This window comes from Taudactylus pleione, unplaced genomic scaffold, assembly GCF_031769625.1.
Source record: "Taudactylus pleione unplaced genomic scaffold, aTauple2 ptg000122l, whole genome shotgun sequence".
Taxonomy (NCBI): Eukaryota; Metazoa; Chordata; class Amphibia; order Anura; family Myobatrachidae; genus Taudactylus; species Taudactylus pleione.
In genome coordinates, this window is record NW_028284524.1 from 12,809,394 (window position 1) to 12,828,977 (window position 19,584).

Genomic DNA, 19,584 nt, shown 5'->3' on the forward strand with positions numbered 1-19,584 from the left:
ATGTGTAATTTTACTTTTACGAATAATGTGTATTTCAATCAGATGATCGTTGTCTGATCATCCTGCATGTGCTAGATGTTTGATATCGAACATCCAGCACATGCACCAACCCCCCAACGACTATAATGACCCTATAGTAACCAGGCCAACCTGGTCGATATTGACCAGGTTGGCCTGCACGCACGGGCGACGGTCGATATCGACCATCCATGCCAGCGCATCGACCATCGTTTGAAGGGGCCAAAAACTGGACGATTTTAACGATAATGATATGATTGATATCGTTATCGTACAAATTGACCAGTAATATCTGACCATGTGTATGCACCATAATATTTGTTATTTTTTTTTTTTTTTGCTCTATTCTAATAAAGATATGTATATAGGTGAGATTAGCTCCATGGACACCAAAAAGATAATTTAAACTCTGTGTTCCCCACAGAACTCTCCCCCCTCCCCCATTTAATTACAACTTTGGAGTCCCATAATTATCCAACATTTTACAATATTAATTCACAAAAACAATAATAAAAGCTTGAGTGTATATATTTGTATAATTACATATAAGTATATTTTGCACTATTATATAAACAGCTTGTAAACATATATGGGTACAATGTACAATACAAATTGGCCTTTTCTATCAAATGTACATATTTGCATTAATACATAAAGATACAATTTTCTACATTGTTCATATACAATTTAAATAGAATTTAAATACAGATAGTTCACATACACATATGGGTATATTGTTTAATAGCAAAACAAAATTATATTTTACAGCAAATGATCACCAATTCACCAGGAACATTAATCTGATAGTTATTTATCAATAAATGATACAATATCTATTCCTTCATTCAGATCTCTTGGAACCAATCAATTAAGGGTGTAGATCCAGTAGGACTACTGTCTAGATAATTTTAAGTCTCTACTTCCCCTTCTGGGGTCTGCTTTATTGTGCTCTAGAACCGTAAATTTTAGATCTTTAATATCTGAATTATGATATTCTAGAAAATGCCTTGGAAGGCTATGTGTTCTCATCTTGTTTTTAATATTTCTAAGATGTTCTTGTATACAGAGTTTTATACTTATTTTTGTTTTCCCCACATAGTGGAGTCCACAGGCAATCCTATATACAACATAGCTTGAATTACACGTTATTGTATCTTTAAGTTTTAGAGTTTTTTTAGTCTCTTCATCTATAGTGCAAGAATGTCTTTCCTTGTGTTTACAACAAATACATTTGTTACAAGGGTAACACCCCGGTTTCTTATTTAAGAAACTGTCGTTACACTGTTTTGTATATCCCTGTTTACTGATCTCAACATACTAGGGGCTAAGATATTTTTTACAGTAGTTGCTTTTAGTAGTTTTAGTTTTAATTAAATGTGGGGGTGGGGGGTGTTCTGTGGGGAACACAGAGTTAAAATTATCTTTGTGGTGTCCATGGAGCTCATCTATTGTATATACATATCTTTATCAGAATAGAGAAAAATAAATAAATAACAACAAATATTAGGATTAAAAAAAATGTATATTATAAAACACTAAAAGAAATACACATTAAGGGTAAGAGTAAAAATACACATTTAGTGTAATATTACACAGTATGGATGGTTCACATGAAAAAGGCTTGGAACACAAACAGGAAGTGTAATCACTTCTGATACACATTCACATTGAGGCTTGGAACACATGGCTCTTGTAAAAGAGCAGGAATTGGGAGAGAGGCTTGAAACACAAACAGGAAGTGATTGAAATCACTCCTAATAAACTAATGCACTAATCCATGATGAGGCTTGAAACACTACCAGGAAATAGTTTATCATCATCAAAATAGTAATTACGGAAAATAATATTCAAAATCAGAGAAATAGAATAACTATTTTTTTTTTTTTTTAACTTTATGATTAGAGTTCTGAATGCATCATTAAGGACAGCAAGTAAAGTTTGTACTGGTAGAAACAAAAATAGAATTTTGGAACTTTATATTTAATTAACACAAACAGGAAGTGACACAATTAGGGGATAAAAGGAGAACCCTGGACACTATGGGTCATTCATCATTTGACTGAGAAACAGAACATACATAGGAGACAGCTGCAGTATTTGGATAGAGTAAGTACCTATGGGAGCACTGTTATATATTATATACTGAAAAGTGGGTTAGCAATATTAATTGAAATGTGATTTTAGGTGATCCTAAGAAGTAACTATTTTATGAAGGGAAGATTATTCTACTAATTATCTAGTAAGTACCTATAAGTAATTATAGTTGAATTGGAGTCCTATATTTGTCTAATGTTAAGAAGGTGGCCCGCCGAAATAACTCTGTATTTGCTATGTAAGATCCTTTTAAAACGTTTATGAATAAAATCATTTTAAATGATATATACAAGAATTGATTCTGTCTTTTGGGTGGACTCTGGTATGATGGTCTCATTATAGAAATCTAAAGAAGAAATCCTCTCAAATCCAATAACAATCGGAGGCTCACTGTCCGATAGCGGTGATTGCCATGAATAGAGTGTGGAGTCCCGGCTTGTGGGGAGCGAACATCCCGATGGTCTCGACTTATGAGGCTTTTGGAGGCAAGAATTTAGTCACACTCTATACATGGCAAACACCGCTACTGGACAGTGAGCCTCCGATTGTTACAACTTGAGAGGTCTGGTTCATGAAGCCTTAAAAAAGGACCTTATATACAAGTCCAGTGAGAGTTATATGACTGTGTTACAAAATTACAACCTTAATTGATAGCATATGAAGGAATCCCCCGATTGTGGATTTATTACATCTATACAGTTCCAGGATATAGGGATTTCTGGAGTGGTCTTCAGATGAGATATACGTTGTATGCATGATTATATAATATATATATATATATATATATATATATATATATATATATATATATATGTGTTATAGTGTTATTGAGATTGTGTCTTTTATAAATTATTATTTGATTGTATTATTGGCATCTTGGTATTTATTTCTGACATGTCAAGTTATTATAATTCTATATTTTGATTCCAATGAACATTACCGCAACATCACTTAGCATAAGTTTTTTTTTTTACGACTATCTTCGGATAGTTGGTATTTAGTAGGTTTACACCAACCTACAGGTGTGTGCTGCTATTTTTTATTTATTAATTATTATTTATTTACTATTTTTGTTGTCATCTTTCAATTAGCGTACTGCTTACATTTTGCTGTGGTCTGAAATGCAGAGGAAATGTTTTTGGGATAAAGTTAATTGTCGTGGTAAAGAGGGACTTTGCAATTAATTGAAATTCATCTGATCACTCTTCATGACACTCTGGAGTTTATGCAAATTGCCATCATAAAAACTGAAGCAGCAGACTTTGTGAAAACAAATACCTGCGTCATTCTCAAAACTTTTGGCCATGGCTGCTATATATATATATATATATTGCAAAGCCTAGTGATGGTAGTGGTAATTTTGAGGGTAATCCACACCTTTGGATTTGCTACAGCTTCTAGAACAGACAAGTGTAGGTGTTGCCTATAGCAACCAATCTGATTCTATCTTTCATTTTCTAGGATGCAATAGAGAAATATTAGGTAGAAACTGATCGGTTGCTATTTGTTAAGGACAACACCTTTTGTTTTTTAGAAGCTGTAGTCAATCTGCGAGTCCACATGAATTTATTATGTGGAGCAAAACTGCATCAATGCAATAGTTTATAAAAGTGCTAGTCCGGGAATACCCAGCAAACAAATGCAATGTATTTGAAATTAAACAGCTGCTAGATAACATGAGAAAAATATGCAGTTTTTAAAAGAAAGAATTAGTATTAACCAGCTTGAATACAAAAGAACTGTAGTGGTAATCCAGTGTCACTTTTGCTTTCACTTGTTTGCAAAAAGAACTGAATGAGTGATGAGAGAATGGCTGCTGGCATTACAGATGGAAATTTGGTAAAGTGTGTTGTTTTTGCTGTTATCTACTGCAGCTAAGACTAGAAACCTGGTATGAATATTCACAGTGCAGGGTCCTGCTAGTCACAGGGGAACTGAGGTGAGCTTCCAGCGTCGGTATTTCAACCGGCGGTTATTCAGCCGCCGGCATTTCATACCCATTTCTCTCTATCAGTGTATTGTTTCTGACAGGCAAAGGTGTGCAGTGATAAGCTGAGTAATTGCCGTAGTCTGCTTCCTCTTGTCAGGTATGGAGGTGGACGACATCTGGGGAACGTATTTAAAACAAGGAGATGAGTGTTTGCTAATACAATGCTGCAGCACTCCCCCTGGTGATGGGTTGAGGAATGGCACTTAGGTGGTTAATGGGCGAGTAATGGTCCTGATTCTTAACTCTAACTGATTATGAGCTGTGTTAAGAGAGGGACCGTTGAATGCAATATACAAATATTCAGGAAGCCCGCATAGTGATGAGCATTTACTATCTCTCTTCTGTCTTTCAGGGTATATACAAGAAGAAGTATGGTTCCTTGTGGAAATCCTCTTTTGGCCGATACAAAACTGTGTATGTTGCTGATGTCGATCTTTTAGAGACTTTACTGCGGCAGGAGGGAAAATATCCTATGAGAAGTGACATGGAACTCTGGAAAATACACCGGCGTCTCAGAGACCTGGCCTACGGCCCGTTTACAGAGTGCGTTGTCAGACAAAGTATTGTACATTGTTACAGCATGGCTCTTTCACCTTGTACCAGTCAGCTGCAGGTTGAAATGTAGCATTACACCAGAAGGTGGTGGGGAAGAGGGAGCATGAATAGGATTCTGGAGCACTATTTTCATGGATTGCAGTGGTTTCATGTCAGCCACACAATCATCTTTCTGCACTTAGTACATTTATCAATATTTTGTTTTTTTATATGTGCTAGGACACATTGTCTATGGCCACGATGCAAGATGACTTTATGTTGCAATGAATCAATATATCAGTCGCCAGAGAGGTGTGGTAATCTGTGTTCTTTTATATCAAATCAGAGTAAGGCTTGTAGTGAGAGGGAGGGCATTTCACAGAGTGGGTGCAGCCAAAATAAAGCCCTGGCCCCTGTGACAGACAATGGGAGCAGGGAATGAGTGTGGATGAGAGATACAGTTGCACAGAGCAGAGCTGGTAGTCATTAAGTAAGGAGCTTGTATTTTGTATTTTGTAGCTTGTATTTTGGTATAGTTTGCTTGATAAACTTATATAGGGTTGGTGGTCAGAATCACAACTGACACAATGCTGGCTCCGGAATCCCGATGGTCAAAAATTCAGACGCATGTTGGCATCAGTTTTAATCCTAACCATCCCATTTGGCTGCCTGACTCTAACCCTAGACCCAACTCCTGACCCTAACTCTAAGGGGTAAATTTACTAAGAATTGAGATAGGTCGAGATGACCATCTCGGGTGAGTTATTGATTTTTTTCCCTGCTTGCAAATTTACTAAAGGCAAAGTCGGGTGAGTTAGAGAGAGATTTCTCTCATCTCACTCGTAAAACTCAGGTGAGATAGCAATCTCTAATCTTATAACCATCGGGCCAAATCGGAAGTACTTTTCACCTAAGACATACATCTCTCAAATTTACCAAAAATCAGGATGACAAGCTCGGGTGAGATAGGAGCAAACTCTCTGTCAAAATCACTTTTCAAACTCTCAACCCCCTGAGCTGCGAGATGGTCAGAAACATACACAAAACATTGTGATTTGTGTATGTTTCTTTCTGTAACTGGAAAAAATAAGAATAATTTGTAAAAAAAACAAAACGTGAGAACCCCCCTTAAAACACTAACCAGCCTCGGGCTTGCCAGCCTGTCCAGGTTCTTAACATTACAGGGAAAAAATGTGTAGGGATCCCCTGTGATGTAAGAACCAGCACAAGGCAGCAGGGACAGAGCTGGTTTCATATATACGTAAAAAAAAAATTATGTGAGTTCCACCATATATTTAAAACCAGCCCTGGACCCTTTCTAACGGGGGACTGATGCCACAGCCAGGGGTGCCCGGTCACCGTGCCCCCCAGCCGCAGCATCAGCTCTGACCGTTAGTCAGCCCAGGCCAGGGATCCCTGGGGAGTTGGTGACCCTCCCCAATAAAGGGGTCACCCTCTCCAGGGCACCCCTGGCCTAGGCTGATAAGCCCGGGGCTATCCCCGCCACCACTGGGTGGTGGGTGGCGGGTTGATTGTGTTTGGTGTAGTGTAAAAAATAGATTTATCATCATTGTCTTTACAGTGGAACTACATTACATTACAGGGGATCCCTACACATTTTTTTTCCCTGTAATGTTAAGAACCAGGACAGGCTGGCAAGCACAAGGCTGGTTAGTGTTTTGGTGGGGGGACCTCACGTCATTTTTTTTAAGACATTTTTCTAATTTTTACAAGGCTTAACACACAAGCAGCAAGCACATATCTCACAGATATGTGCTGGCTGCTAGCTCGGGAGAAATTTGCAGAGAGAAAACACTTCAATCTCGGGTGAGTAATCTCCTGCAAAACGAGTTACTCGGGAGAGATATCTCGTTCTGCTTCACCATCGGCAAACTCGTTTAGCCTCAAATCGCCTGTTGGTAAATTTGGTAAAAGAAAAAAGATTAAATCACCAGAATTTTGGCAAATTCCAGCAAGATAAATCACTTTGAAAATCGGGACCATCTCGAATCTTAGTAAATTTACCCCTAATACTCACCGTTGGGATTCTGACCGCCTGGATTCCGGAGTCGGTATTCTGAGGACCGTTGGGATCCTGGCTACATACCCTTATATGGAAGCAGAAGTATTTTATATTTAATTTGGAAAAATACAGGCAACCAATGTAGGGGCTGACAGAGTGAAGCGTTTTGCGAGGAAGATCGGTAAAGAGACTACTGCAATTATCAATGCAGGAGATAATGAGTGCATGAATTAAAGTTTGTAGTGTGTTGTGTGAGATATGTGTATATTATAGAAAACTCTGATTTCTCTATGGAATGTTTTTTGATACATGGACAGAAGTGGTAATAACCCTTTTTTAGAATTTCTGCAAGAAGAAGGGGGTTATCGCCTGCATGATAAATATACCCCTTAATATTGAAGGTGTAGTATCCAGCATGCCAAGCCCCTCACTCACATCGCATTATTTACCGTGTACCGATTATTTACAACTCATCTACAAATGTATGAGTGAATTCAACATTGCTATAATTAACAGTCTTCAGTACTGTAGTCCTGGAATGGGCAGGTTGTGCTGGGGAAGGCAGGAGGAAATACTGCGTATGCCCCGCTGCTGCTCCCACATTAAATGATGATCCCACTGCACTGGACACTTATCAGCTCCAGTGATTCCAATGGCCCCATGGTGCTGCTGGCATTATGCAAATATCTTGGACTAACCATAATAAAAAGAAAAGCAATTTAGAGCCAACATTTCCACTTTAATGGGGCATATTCAATTAGGTGCAAAAAGTCCCGGACTTTTCGCATGCCGGACTTTTCGCCGTCATCGCTGGGTTTCCATGCGGAAAAGTATTGCGCGCATCCCTGCTTATCCCCGTATTCAATTAGAAATCGTTGAAAACGGCACCCGGTGAAATGTAAACAGGCGAAAAGTGCTGTCAGATTTGGGGAAATCAGCCTGACACCCCCCCAAAAGATGCACTAACATTGGGGATCATTGTTGATGCCCCTGTATAGCCCTGCTGAAGTTATTTGGAGTTCTTAAATGCTCTCATTAGCTGCTAATTTGTGTCTTTGAAGATTAGCATTTAGGAAATTTTTGGGGTGAAAATAACTAGTTCCAGTAAATTTGGGGTACATGAAAATGGGTGCAAGCATGGTTAAAAATGGGAAAAGTGAGGTTTAAAAAACGTGAAAAACGCACCTTCAGCAAGCACCTGCAATAAAAAAAAAACACCTCCCCCATACTTGTAGACACCCTCAAGGTCTATATCGCTAGTTTTTAAGTTTGTACCCCAACTTTGAACTTTTTTACCCCCTTTTTCAAAGTAATTTTTTGGGATGTACTTTTAACATTTTTAGGGTTTTTTTTAAAGCAGTTTATCTTTGGGGACCTGTCCTAAGGGTGCAGGGTGGTTTCCCCCCCTTTGCACTCCAAAACCGCAATTCTGCACTTTTTTTTCGACTGCTATTCATAGGCAAAACTATTTCGCCGGGTTCAATGCACTGAGTTTCCGCACCGGGGAAAAGTCGCCACGATTGAATACGGGGATAAGTTTCCGCAGGCGAAATGACGTCACCGGCGAAACTTTTTTGTCGATAACGGCTTTTCGCACCTAATTGTATACGGCCCTAAGCATTAAAACGTCATTACATCCATGAAGCTTCAAGAGGAAGATGTGGCTCAGATTTACAGAGCAACTGCTATCTGGATTATCAGATAATTGATAAATAAGATGCCTGATCATGGGTTATTTTCTGCAGTGACCCCAGTAATATACAGAGTGAAACCAAAATAAGCATCACTGGTGAAAACACCAGTATTCGCTAGCAAAAGGTCTTACATCCTTAGCTATGTCCTGAAAATACAAACATAAGAACAGCTTTGAAAAATATAAGTCAATAAATAATACTACTGTGGAATAAATAACATTCCTTCAAATGGAGGACAAATTACATGATTCTGATGTGGACTCGTGCATTAGCAGCTGCGATTTTGTACACTATATGCAAATATGCTAATGCTACAGCCGTCTGGCGGCTTTACAGATCCAAGCGACTGCGGCGGTCACAGATCCTTTGATAATCGACCATCTGAGTAACCCTATTGTCGTGTAGAATGGCCAAGGGAACTGAGATGCTAGCTCCATATTTTCTGCGTATGGATGGCATATATAGGCAGATACACGCTCCAAAAATGGTCACGTCTGTGGTTTTGCTGCCACTCCGTTACCTCCCACACAGCCCCTGTCTGTAAGTTACTAGCGATTAAATCCTCACTACAACCATAGTCACATTTTAATGCAACTCAATCATCACTTGTGCGCATTGTGTCTAAGATGCAGGCGCAGTCCACCGATAATTGCTCAACTGCATGAACATCACAATAGCGTCCACATCTGAATCAGGCCCTATGTACAGTATAACTCTCATGCTATACTGTACCACATTTCCTAGATCATCATACTTTATATATTGGGGTCTATTCATAGATGTGAAAGTCCTGGTTAGCTGAAAACAGGGCCTTTCATTGCCTTCATCAATTCATAGAGGGGGTTACCGTGGAGAAAGTTATTCCTTCTCCAGCAGCACCCGCGCTTCGTGTATGAATTGCATCACCATACTTTTGTATGGTGCATGCAATTTATAAAGGAATGTAAAGCTCAGCTTTCCGTTTCTCTGCTGTGTACAGATTTGCCATCTCAGGGTGGTGTAATTTGTACTGCGAACCGAACAGAGCAGGAAACTTACATACTTCCCTGCTGTCTGTCTGGCACCTGGTGCTGGCTCTGACCCCTGTTACCCAGCGTCCATTGCACCAGGTCTGACCTGCTGCTATCAGACGCCGACGCATTTGTGCAGTGAGAAGCAGATATATCGAGCACCTGATATGTTTATCTTCTCACTGCTTCCAAGCATCACGGTGGGGCCGGATAGCGCATGAAGACGTCGGACAGGTAAGTGTACATGAATGGCTACTAAACATCACTATATATCGTATCGATGTGATGCAGCATATAGTGATATTTTTCAGTAGCCACTTCATGTTCTTCTAAATAGACCCCATTGTACAGTACTCTGAAATATACTGTATACATTTTGCAATTTGAGATCAAGGCAAGAGTCTCCTTTAGAATTAAATAAAGGATAAATACACTTCCTCCAGTCATTAGACTAAAGATTAATTTATTGCAGTGTCATTGAGCATCTGCCCATCCTCTTGTTAGTAGTGTGGTGACAGTGAATAGAGTTAATGGAAGGATCCTTAGTACTTTCATTCACTCTGTCAGTCACATAAATTGCAATAAGAAGCCCAAACAGTTGTGTTGCTGGATAAATTGTTTCCTGTGGTACCCACGGTCTTCTGTCCTTACAACTACAAGACCAGTGCTTGGGTACCAATTGATTTTTAGTTGGAAAAGGAAGAAGAGGAAGATAGTAAATTTTACGAGAGATGGAATAAGATCTTACAAGAATGCCCAATATCTCTGATGGAATTAATTGTCCAACAAAGTAAAAAGGATTTAACAAAAATAAAATAACAAATCAATACCCTTACCACCACTATACTATCATCTAGAGAATTGGAAGAATATCACATGATGGAAAAATACATGGAAAGTAAAATCCTGAAAAAAGAAAAGAAAGAAATAATATTAAAAAAACAAAGAGAATTCAAAAGAGATCTAAAGGATAAAAGGGAAAGAAATAAGCCTTTTGAAATCAATAGGAGTCCATGTACAGTGATGACCCCAATCAGGAGACACAATTCCTATGAGGAAGATTGCTCTTGGATTTGCGAGGAAACTGATCTGGAGATTCAAGAAACCCTGTATATTAGAAGAAGAGACCATAGAAATGACCAAATGAATAATCACATATATAAGAGAGGTAATTTTAGGGAAGATGGATGGAAATATCCAAGGAAACCAAGAAGAGATGACCATGGACCAAGAACAAGACATTTTGAAAGGAGAACCCCCCCCAATATGTATAATGTTAGACGTCGACCACGTAGTCTATCCAGAGATATGTTCCTAATTAAAGATGAATGGCATATAAATGAGGAGAGAAGTTATAACAGCCCTCTTAGATTCCAGATAATGAGGGACAACATTTTTTAGACAAGAACAGGAGTAGGAACAACTGGAATTAAATACAAGAATAAATAATAAGCAAAAGAGAAGGGGCTGTAGGGGTGGAAAAAGGAAACTAAAAATTAATCCCATACAAACCAGGGTAGATAATTCAGATGACGAGGAGAAAGATACAAAGGTCTTCAATCTTAATAGCCATTTATTAACAGAGGATGAAAGTTCAGTTTTACGAAAGTAATAAACTGAATAAGTTTGACACTTATTAGACTTACAGAAATTTGTGAGGAATGTGTCTTTGAAGAAATATTTTTTTAAGTTGTAAAAAAGAAGGTCTAAACCACAATCTATTTTTAATCTCACCTTCAATAGGGGCTGTTTTATTGTCAGCTTCCTTAAAACTGCCAGTTCAGATTTAGAAAAGATCAATAAACAAAGAAATATACATCAGAAAAATAACCTGACCTATAAAGAGAGTGGCATTAAAAAACTTGGGGGAGAATCATGATATCACGACAAAACCGGCCGATGAAGGCGGGGGTATCGTGATTATGGATACTAAGAACGATACTATAGAAATTATGAGACAATTGAATATAAAGATACATATGTGACTCTAAAATGTAATCCTAGTGATAAATTAGAAAAGAACTTGGTTACCCTACTATCTAAATATAAAAACTTAGGAACCCTTTCAGAAAATTAGGTAAAATATATTATCAATCCTTCACCTTCTATACCAGTTTTTTATACTCCAAAATCCATAAGGATTCCACTAACCCTCCTGGATGCCCCATTGTGGCTGGCACAAATTCATTAACAGCTAATTTATCTAATTTGTTGGACCATCATCTACAACCGTAGGGCCTTAAATTAAAGATACCACTGATCTTCTAAATAAAACTGTTAATCTTAAATGGAAAGTGGATTTTATTCTAATGATCGCAGACGTAAGTAGTCTATACACAATTATAGAACACTCTAAAGGTGTAGAGGCGGTCAAATTTTACCTGGATGAAAGTGGCTTACAAGAGAAAAAAAACAATTTTTATAAGAGGGAATAAAATTTATTTTAGAAAATAACCATTTTTTGGTTTTTAGGCAAATACTTTCTTCAACAAAGAGGAATGGCAATGGGCACACTATTTGCGCTGGCCTACGCAAATTTATTTATGGGATATTGGAAATTTACAACCATTTTGAACAATAACAAATTCCGCAATAATATTATACATTGGTATAGGTATATAGATGATATTTGGCTTGTATGGAAAGGTGGGGAGAATACACTCGAAGAATTTAAGAAGATCCTAGAAAAGAATCCCTTCCACATACAGTTAACTTATAGTTCCAGTAAGAAGGAGGTACATTTCCTTTATCTGACATTCTATATAGAAAACAATCTGTTGAAAACTAGAAACTATTGCAAACATACAGACTGTAACGCCTATATTGATATCACTAGTAACCATCATCCCGTTTGGTTAAGAAATATCCCGAAAGGTCAAATTAGACATATTCGAAGGAATTGTACAGATGTGGGTATTTTTGAGGAACAAGTTAAAATCTTCAAAAAAAGACTCACCCCCAAGGGTTATACAGGAACGTATATTGATGTTCCTATTAATGAAATGATTACCCATGAAAGAGAGGATCTTTTGAAACCAAAATTACATTCAGAAGTCCCCTCTTATGAGTTCACACTTTCCTTTATGACACCTTTTAGTGGTCAGCACAAAGAAGTTGAAAAACTGATTAGAAGACACTGGAACTTATTAACAAGAGACCCTGTTCTCAAATCTATTATTCCAACAAGACCGAAATTTGTGTATAGAAGGGCTCCGAATCTTAAAAATAAGATAGGCAAGAGTAGTATCCCCCTGAAGAGAACAGGAAGAACTGGGACCAAGGGCTTCCATCGTTGTGGGACCTGTCTTGTTTGTAGGAATTTTACTAAACAATCCCCGAAGACTGAAGAATACAAGTCCTTCAGTATAGGGATGAGCCACCAGATATTAGACTTTATCACGTGCAACAGCAAAAACTGTATTTATCTTATAGAGTGCACGTGTGGTCTGCAAATTATTGGACAAACATCGAGGTCATTAAAGGACAGATGGGCCGATCATTTAAGAAATGTTAAAAAAGGCTTTGAGAAACATTCTCTATATTTCCATTTTAAAGAACATCATAACAATTCTAGTAATTTTATTAAGAGTATGATTGGTATAAAGATAGTAGAAAGCCACTGGAGAACAAAAGATGTTGAGACCCGCTTAGCACAAACTGAAATTAAACATTTATATGATTTAAAGACTCTGATACCAAATGGACTCAATGGGGATTTCGAGCTGAAATGGTTTTTATAAAGTTTGTTTTGTGGTTTTTAAATTCTCATTCAGATATTTCATTGTGTGAAACCTTTCTTAAATATACTGCAAACTAGTACCTTCTTGGATGTTTATTTACTATATGGGTGATCCTCTTTTTAGCTATGAGACTCCCGGCTAGACATTCCAAGATGGCTAAAACTTATAAGATAGATCGATTCCGGAAGTGACGTGCGCGTTACATCAAGCCATCGGAAGTGGCTCTTACGCGCTCCAAGATAGCGTTTATCAGTTTTATGGATATTATTAAAGGTTTTATTTATATGATGTGTATTTACTTGCTTGTATCAGTGTATAATAAGGGATGGTTAATGCTGATATACATTACTGTTATGTTTGGATGTGAGAGAAACAATTAACCAATGGGGGATGAGTGACTGGTATTTAAGTCCTACCTACTGACCATACCTTGAAGAAGACTTTCTTATAAGTTGAAACGCGTTGATTTTAAGGACTTCAAGCTGCCCTAATTGGAGGTTGGGACACTAGCAGGAGTTACTCCAGGCCAACACAGGACTCCAGATTCCTGGCCCCAGGGAGTGCATGTTTTGTGCAAGATTAGGCGTATTCTGCTTACACCCACACTCTCTGGTACGTTTGTTTTCCACTCATTGGTGGTTGATTAGTATCTCTGTATTTTGATGTAAAGAATTCTATTAAATATTCTGGATTAAGCTATGTTGGTCCCTTCTCTTCTTTTATTACATGTGAAATTTTAACCTGGAGAGGACAAGGGATTATCCATTCTGTCTAACCACTAAGATTTGTGGAACTTTATGAATTTTGAGATCGTTAGATCCTTCTAACTGGAAGAAGACGTTTATAGGATATCCACTTGGGATTTAAGCAAGGATACCTAAGAATATTTTAAACCTCTGTTACAACAAGATTTTAAGTTTTACTCTATACATTGAACATTTTCTTCTATTATATGTTCTTTATGTTTACTGATGAGTTAACCTGATTTGTTTGTGCTGGGTGTTTCCATTTTTCAACTTTAATACTTGGATTGTACTATCTTCCCATCTCCTTGGGACTCGCTAATTGTGACTCTCTGGGAGGCAGATTGTTAACAGAGTGCCGCCCTCATTTGACAGTAGTCCCTGTATCTGTCTCAAGTGCCAGTGGTTGGCAGTCATAGTTCCAGCCTGAGCTGGGCTAATGTTGTTTGGCTACCAGGAGGTAGGTATCGCAACAAGGTGTTGACAATTCCCTCTAAGAAGAGCACTTTCATGTGTCCTCTCTGATAATACCCAAATATTTCATCTAAGGCAGCTTACTCAGCCTTAGTGCAGGGGATTGGTGTCGCACTGCGCTTCATCCTGCAGTCCATGGTTAAGTAGCAGAGGGGGTGAAGAGGCAAAATGGAGGTCAGGAGGACAAGATTATAATATTGTCTCTGGGCCTGATTCAGAGATGGTCACTAATACAATTGCTGCAATCTCTTGCAAATTACAATTGTGAAAATATGCTAATGACTCACTCACCGTCCAGTGCTTAGAGACGCCCACTGAAAGCATCTCCCATCCGGTACTCATTCACAAAACCAGAAACTTTGAAAACATCAAACACAGATCAGCCTTCTGAGTATGTCTAACATGCGGCAGGCACAGCGGGTCTCCAGACACTCAGAGGGCTCTCCTGCTGTGCGTGCACGCATTGCAAACAGTGTTTAAAGAGGTCCAACATGCCTGTGTTTTCTAACCACCCCCCTTTAACTCCCCCAAATGCTGACTACCGATCGGAACATGCTGTGTGCAGTCCCTGTGGGAGGTCTCTCCTTCTGTTAGTGAGCGGCAGCAGCTCCAATAGGGCCGCACGCACTGCTCAGTGTCAGTCTTAAAGGGCTAGGTACGCCACTGGGATGCCAAATTAGCATCCTCCTATATATAGTAAGCCACTGAGGACACTCTGGTGCCAGAGTATAGGCTCCATTACCTTACTCCAGCGTTCCTGTGTTTACCTTGTCACTTGTTCCTGACCTTGGCGTTGTTCGTGACTCCGATCTCGTCTGACCCCTGGCACTGCGTTGGTAATCTGGTTCTGATCTTGGCTATCCTCCATGGCCTGCATACATCTGCTCCCTGGTACCGTCTTCACCGTTTGTTTTTGACCCGCCTGTCGACTACGCTGAAAGTCTTCTACGCTCTATCCAGAGTTCACCAGCACCTGTATAGGGGAACCTATTCTGTGGACCGCGACCTGTGTGTCGGATGCAGCCAATTCCATTCCTTCTTGCGAGGGTCCCTGGTGAACACAGCCAGCACGTTAGACTCCGCGCCTCAGAAGTAGGTCACGCCAATTCCCTAATACGGGTTGCATCCATTATCTACCCGAGAGTTGTGACTCCTTTGGAACTTAACCATGGCTTTCCCCCTCAAGCAGAGGATTACTTTATTGACCTTCCTGCATGGCTTACCCAGTACAAAATAATCTACTCCTGTTTCTTCCACTTATTGTTATGTTGTAGTTCTTATTGTTCTTTTGTTCTAATGACCTAAGATATTTGGTTGATGTTTGAAAAAACAAACACCTCTCTCTTCAATTAACTAATGTAGCCCAGAATATTGCAGCAAGTCAGTGTAAATCAGAAGCAGAGCATTTTGTATGTGGTGAATAAAGATCATTGCGGGAGAGTCAGCTTCTATGTTTCTCCACAGACAATGCCCACAGAGCTTGAGAACTCTTCTTGACTGATGGCACCAACAGTGGGTTTTAACATCCACAATACAGTTATTTATAGTAACTGCTAAATAGGGAACACAACCTTAGGTTTCTCCAAAGGTGGGACTTTGAAAGGTTAAGTGTATGTACTGAGATAACTACGTGTACTGGGAATTTTGAATTGTCTGTGGAAAGACTCTGCGTGATGACAGGAAATGAAGAGAGAGAGATAGGGCCGTATTCAATTAGTTTTGCACCCGCAATGCTTTTTCGCCTGCCGGACTTTTCGTCTACATCATGTATTTTAGCCATGGAAACTTATCAGGGGCATACGCGCGATTCGCCATATTCAATTACAAAAGATGCGAAAACGGAGATATGCGATGTCAGAACAGGTGAAAAGTGTAAAAAACGGGGAAATCAGGCTGAACCCCCCCAAAAAGATGCGGAATGTAGTAGTGCCCGATTAGCCCTAAGGAAACTGTTTGGGTTACTTAAGTTCGCACAATTGCCACTAATTAGTGTCTTTGCACAAGTGGTGAAGAATGACAAAAAGCAGTATGTTTAGGAGAAAATAAGTAGTCCTGTCAAATTTGGGGTACTTAAAAATGGGTGCTAGTATTTTTAAAAGTTGCTAAAGTGAAGTTATTTGAAACATAAAAAAACGCACCTTCTGCAATCAAAAAAACACCTCACCCATACTTGCAGACTCCCCAAAAGTCTATTTTGCTACTTTTTATGTTTGTACCCCCTCTTTGCACTTTTTCACCCCCTTTTTCAAAGAGCTTTTTTGGGATGTTCCTCACTTTTTTTTTTAGTTTTATTTTTTACGCAGTTATCCTTTGGGGGGCTGTCCCAATGGTGCTGAGTGGTTTCCCCACCTTTGCACCCCTAAATAGCGACTTTGCACTTTTTCCACCACCTACTGTATACATAGGCAAATCTTTTTCGCCTATTACATTGCATCGCGTTTTCGCATATGCGAAAAGCGGATAAAATTGAATATGGAGATAAGTTTCCACCTGGCGAAAAGTTGCAATCGGCGATACTTTTTTGCGGATCTCGGCTTTTCGCTTCTGATTGAATACGGCCCCTAGTTTAAATAAATAAATTTTGGTCTAAATAAATAGCACAATAGTGAGAATAGCCCTTAATGTCTATCTGTCTGTTGTTCTGCAGCAAACTGTGAAAACCTGTTAACCTGTTTCTACAGGGATGGTCACCGCTGGTATACCCTGCGTTCTGTGCTCAACAAGAGGATGCTGAAGCCAGCAGAGGCCATGCTGTACACTGGGGTGGTCAATGAAGTAGTGACAGATTTTTTTATCACACTGGATGACTTAATAAAGGCATCACCATCTGGAGTCATGCTGAATGATGTAGCAAACACCCTGTATAGATTCGCTTTTGAAGGTGAGTCGGTTATAGATCTTGCTTTCTAGTGAATTACATATTTTAGACCATGAAGCAGCATCTGTTTTCATCTAATTAATATGGATTGTTAAATAAAAAGGTTCACAATGAGCTGAATCCCACAAAACTGGGTTCTACAAACCTCTACAGGAGTTTCCTTCCTTGGTTCCATAATAGATCCATTCCCTTACCTGTACATGAACATTCTCCCAACTCTATGGTGGAAATGATTCTTGAAAGCAAAACAGGACCATTTTAATAAAAGACAAAAAAGGTCTACCAGGAACATGGCCCACAATTACACTTACCAGTTGTGGATTATGAACTCATATGTTAGCCCCCAGGTCTTGTAGAAAGACTGTTTCAAAGGCTAAAGTTCCCTTCTTCAAATGAAACTAAGTTTAAATTTTATTGTTTGTTTGTTTTTTTTAAAAACCCTAAATAATAGCATGAACTTTATTATCTAAATGCAGATTCACATTGCCCTTTTATAAGCCCAATTCCTTAATCTGGGGTGTGATCTAACTAGAGATGTGCGCTGATCCCCGTGCTTTGGTTTGAATCTGGATTCATTTTCGTGTTTTGATTTTGCAAAACCACCCTCAAGTGTTTTGGTTTTGGATCTGGGTGGTTTTTTTTTTTTAAATGTATAAAAAGTTTTTTAAAAAGAGACAAAATCATGTAATTTATGCAAAAACTGAAATTTCGGATTTAAAATCCAAATTCCGAACCGTGAAAAGATCAGAACCGTGACTTTTATTTATCCGGATTCACGAAATTCGGATGGATTAGGATTTCTGGAGAACCGAACCGCACATCTCTAAATCTGGTTCAAGGTCTAATGTTATCCTCAGTCAAAAATGATTGTTTATCTGATCTTGTTATTTAGACTAAAATGTAATAACCCTCACTTAAATTGATTTGTGCAAATGGAATTGTTTTTGTGCTCAGGAAGACAGTGTACATTCTTTAGCAAAGTAGTCAGGACTCACTAAATGCATTTTCTTTTACTATGCACTATAGAGAGTACAAGCATTTTATCTCATTAAAAGCACAGATCAGCAGTTATGTTTTACTTGGTTATGTTCAGATCTCAAAAGTGGCATATTATTGGCTATCTGGCTACCATGTGTTTTGGATAGCCAATAACTCCAAACTTGTGCTACTTTGGCAAAAAGAACCGAGCAGAACCAAATCACTCATCTCTAATTAAAAGTATAGGATGAAACACAATCTCTGTCTACTATGAGCTGGTGCAGAATTGGCATTCTTTTGCAGAGTGGGAATGGCCATGCATGGCTTGGAACGCACCAGAAAATACACCCTCTTCACCCTTATCTCACTACAATAATTTTACTGAGTAAAATAAAATTTAGTTTTTACATCAGGGGAATGCCTTCACTCTACTGATTTCTTTCTTAAAGCACATTATTTATGAAAAGGGGTTTTTAATACCGTATACAAGGGTGCAGGCCATTGTAGTTGAGTACTTTTAAATCAATTGAGATTTCTAGGCTTTGCAAACTATTAAAGGTTTTCCATAGTCTTTGCCATCACAGTGTTGCCTAAAGTGGTACAAAAGAAAAGTTACAGATTGTTTCGCGCGGTAGCCTTTCTAGGCATTTAGGGGATTTTAAGAATGGCCATTAGCTATGCCTGCATCCATCCTGATGCAGTGGTACTTTCTAAGTTCTCAATATTCTAATAAATTACATCCCTGTTTTTTCTTTTCCTGGAAAGTCCCACTGAAGCCAGCTATGGCAATGGGTATAGCTACTGTACCTTCTAACCATAATATGGACTTTTGAGAATTGGAGGCATTGACTGGAACTGATATGGTTTTATGGATCATTAAAAAAAACTGGAGTTTCCTGACTCACATTTTGATTCTACTAAGTCTAGATTTTATTAATTGTCATGCATGTCTTCCAAATGTTTTTTTTTTTAATGCTTATTAATGAATTAGGAACACACAAAGAATACAAAGGATCATGAGGTGCTACTATCACAAATACCTAAAAAGAATAGTTTCTTTCCTGAACAATGTAACTACAACTATGTCCCTGCTGCAGTATTATTCTGGAGGTAGTTGCTCAATCTCCATATCAGTTGGACAATAGAAAATAAATAACTGCCCCACTGGGGCGCAATTGCAGCCTTATCCAATCAAACAAATAGCAAACACTAATTGACAGACTCCAGCTTATTAAAACCCACACAAAAACATCAGGGCAATCTAACAAGTATATGTGGTATGGTTGTGGATTAACAGTTAGACAGGAAAAGGTTGACAGTGTCTAGATAGATACCAGATGTTAGACAGTCAATAGGTCAACTAGGACAAAAGGTTGACAGGGACAAAGGGTCGACACACTAAATGTCG

At 38.7% G+C, this 19,584-nt stretch overlaps 1 protein-coding gene across 1 annotated transcript in view; it reads left to right on the plus strand.

Moving 5' to 3' along the window:
* Positions 1-19,584, plus strand: part of LOC148524073 (sterol 26-hydroxylase, mitochondrial-like) — a 122,833-nt gene that overhangs the window by 9,063 nt on the left and 94,186 nt on the right. Inside the window, exons 2-3 of the mRNA XM_088472355.1 lie at positions 4,455-4,645; positions 17,002-17,201. Coding sequence (XP_088328481.1) covers positions 4,455-4,645; positions 17,002-17,201 — 391 coding nt within the window. The remainder of the gene's footprint in view (positions 1-4,454; positions 4,646-17,001; positions 17,202-19,584) is intronic.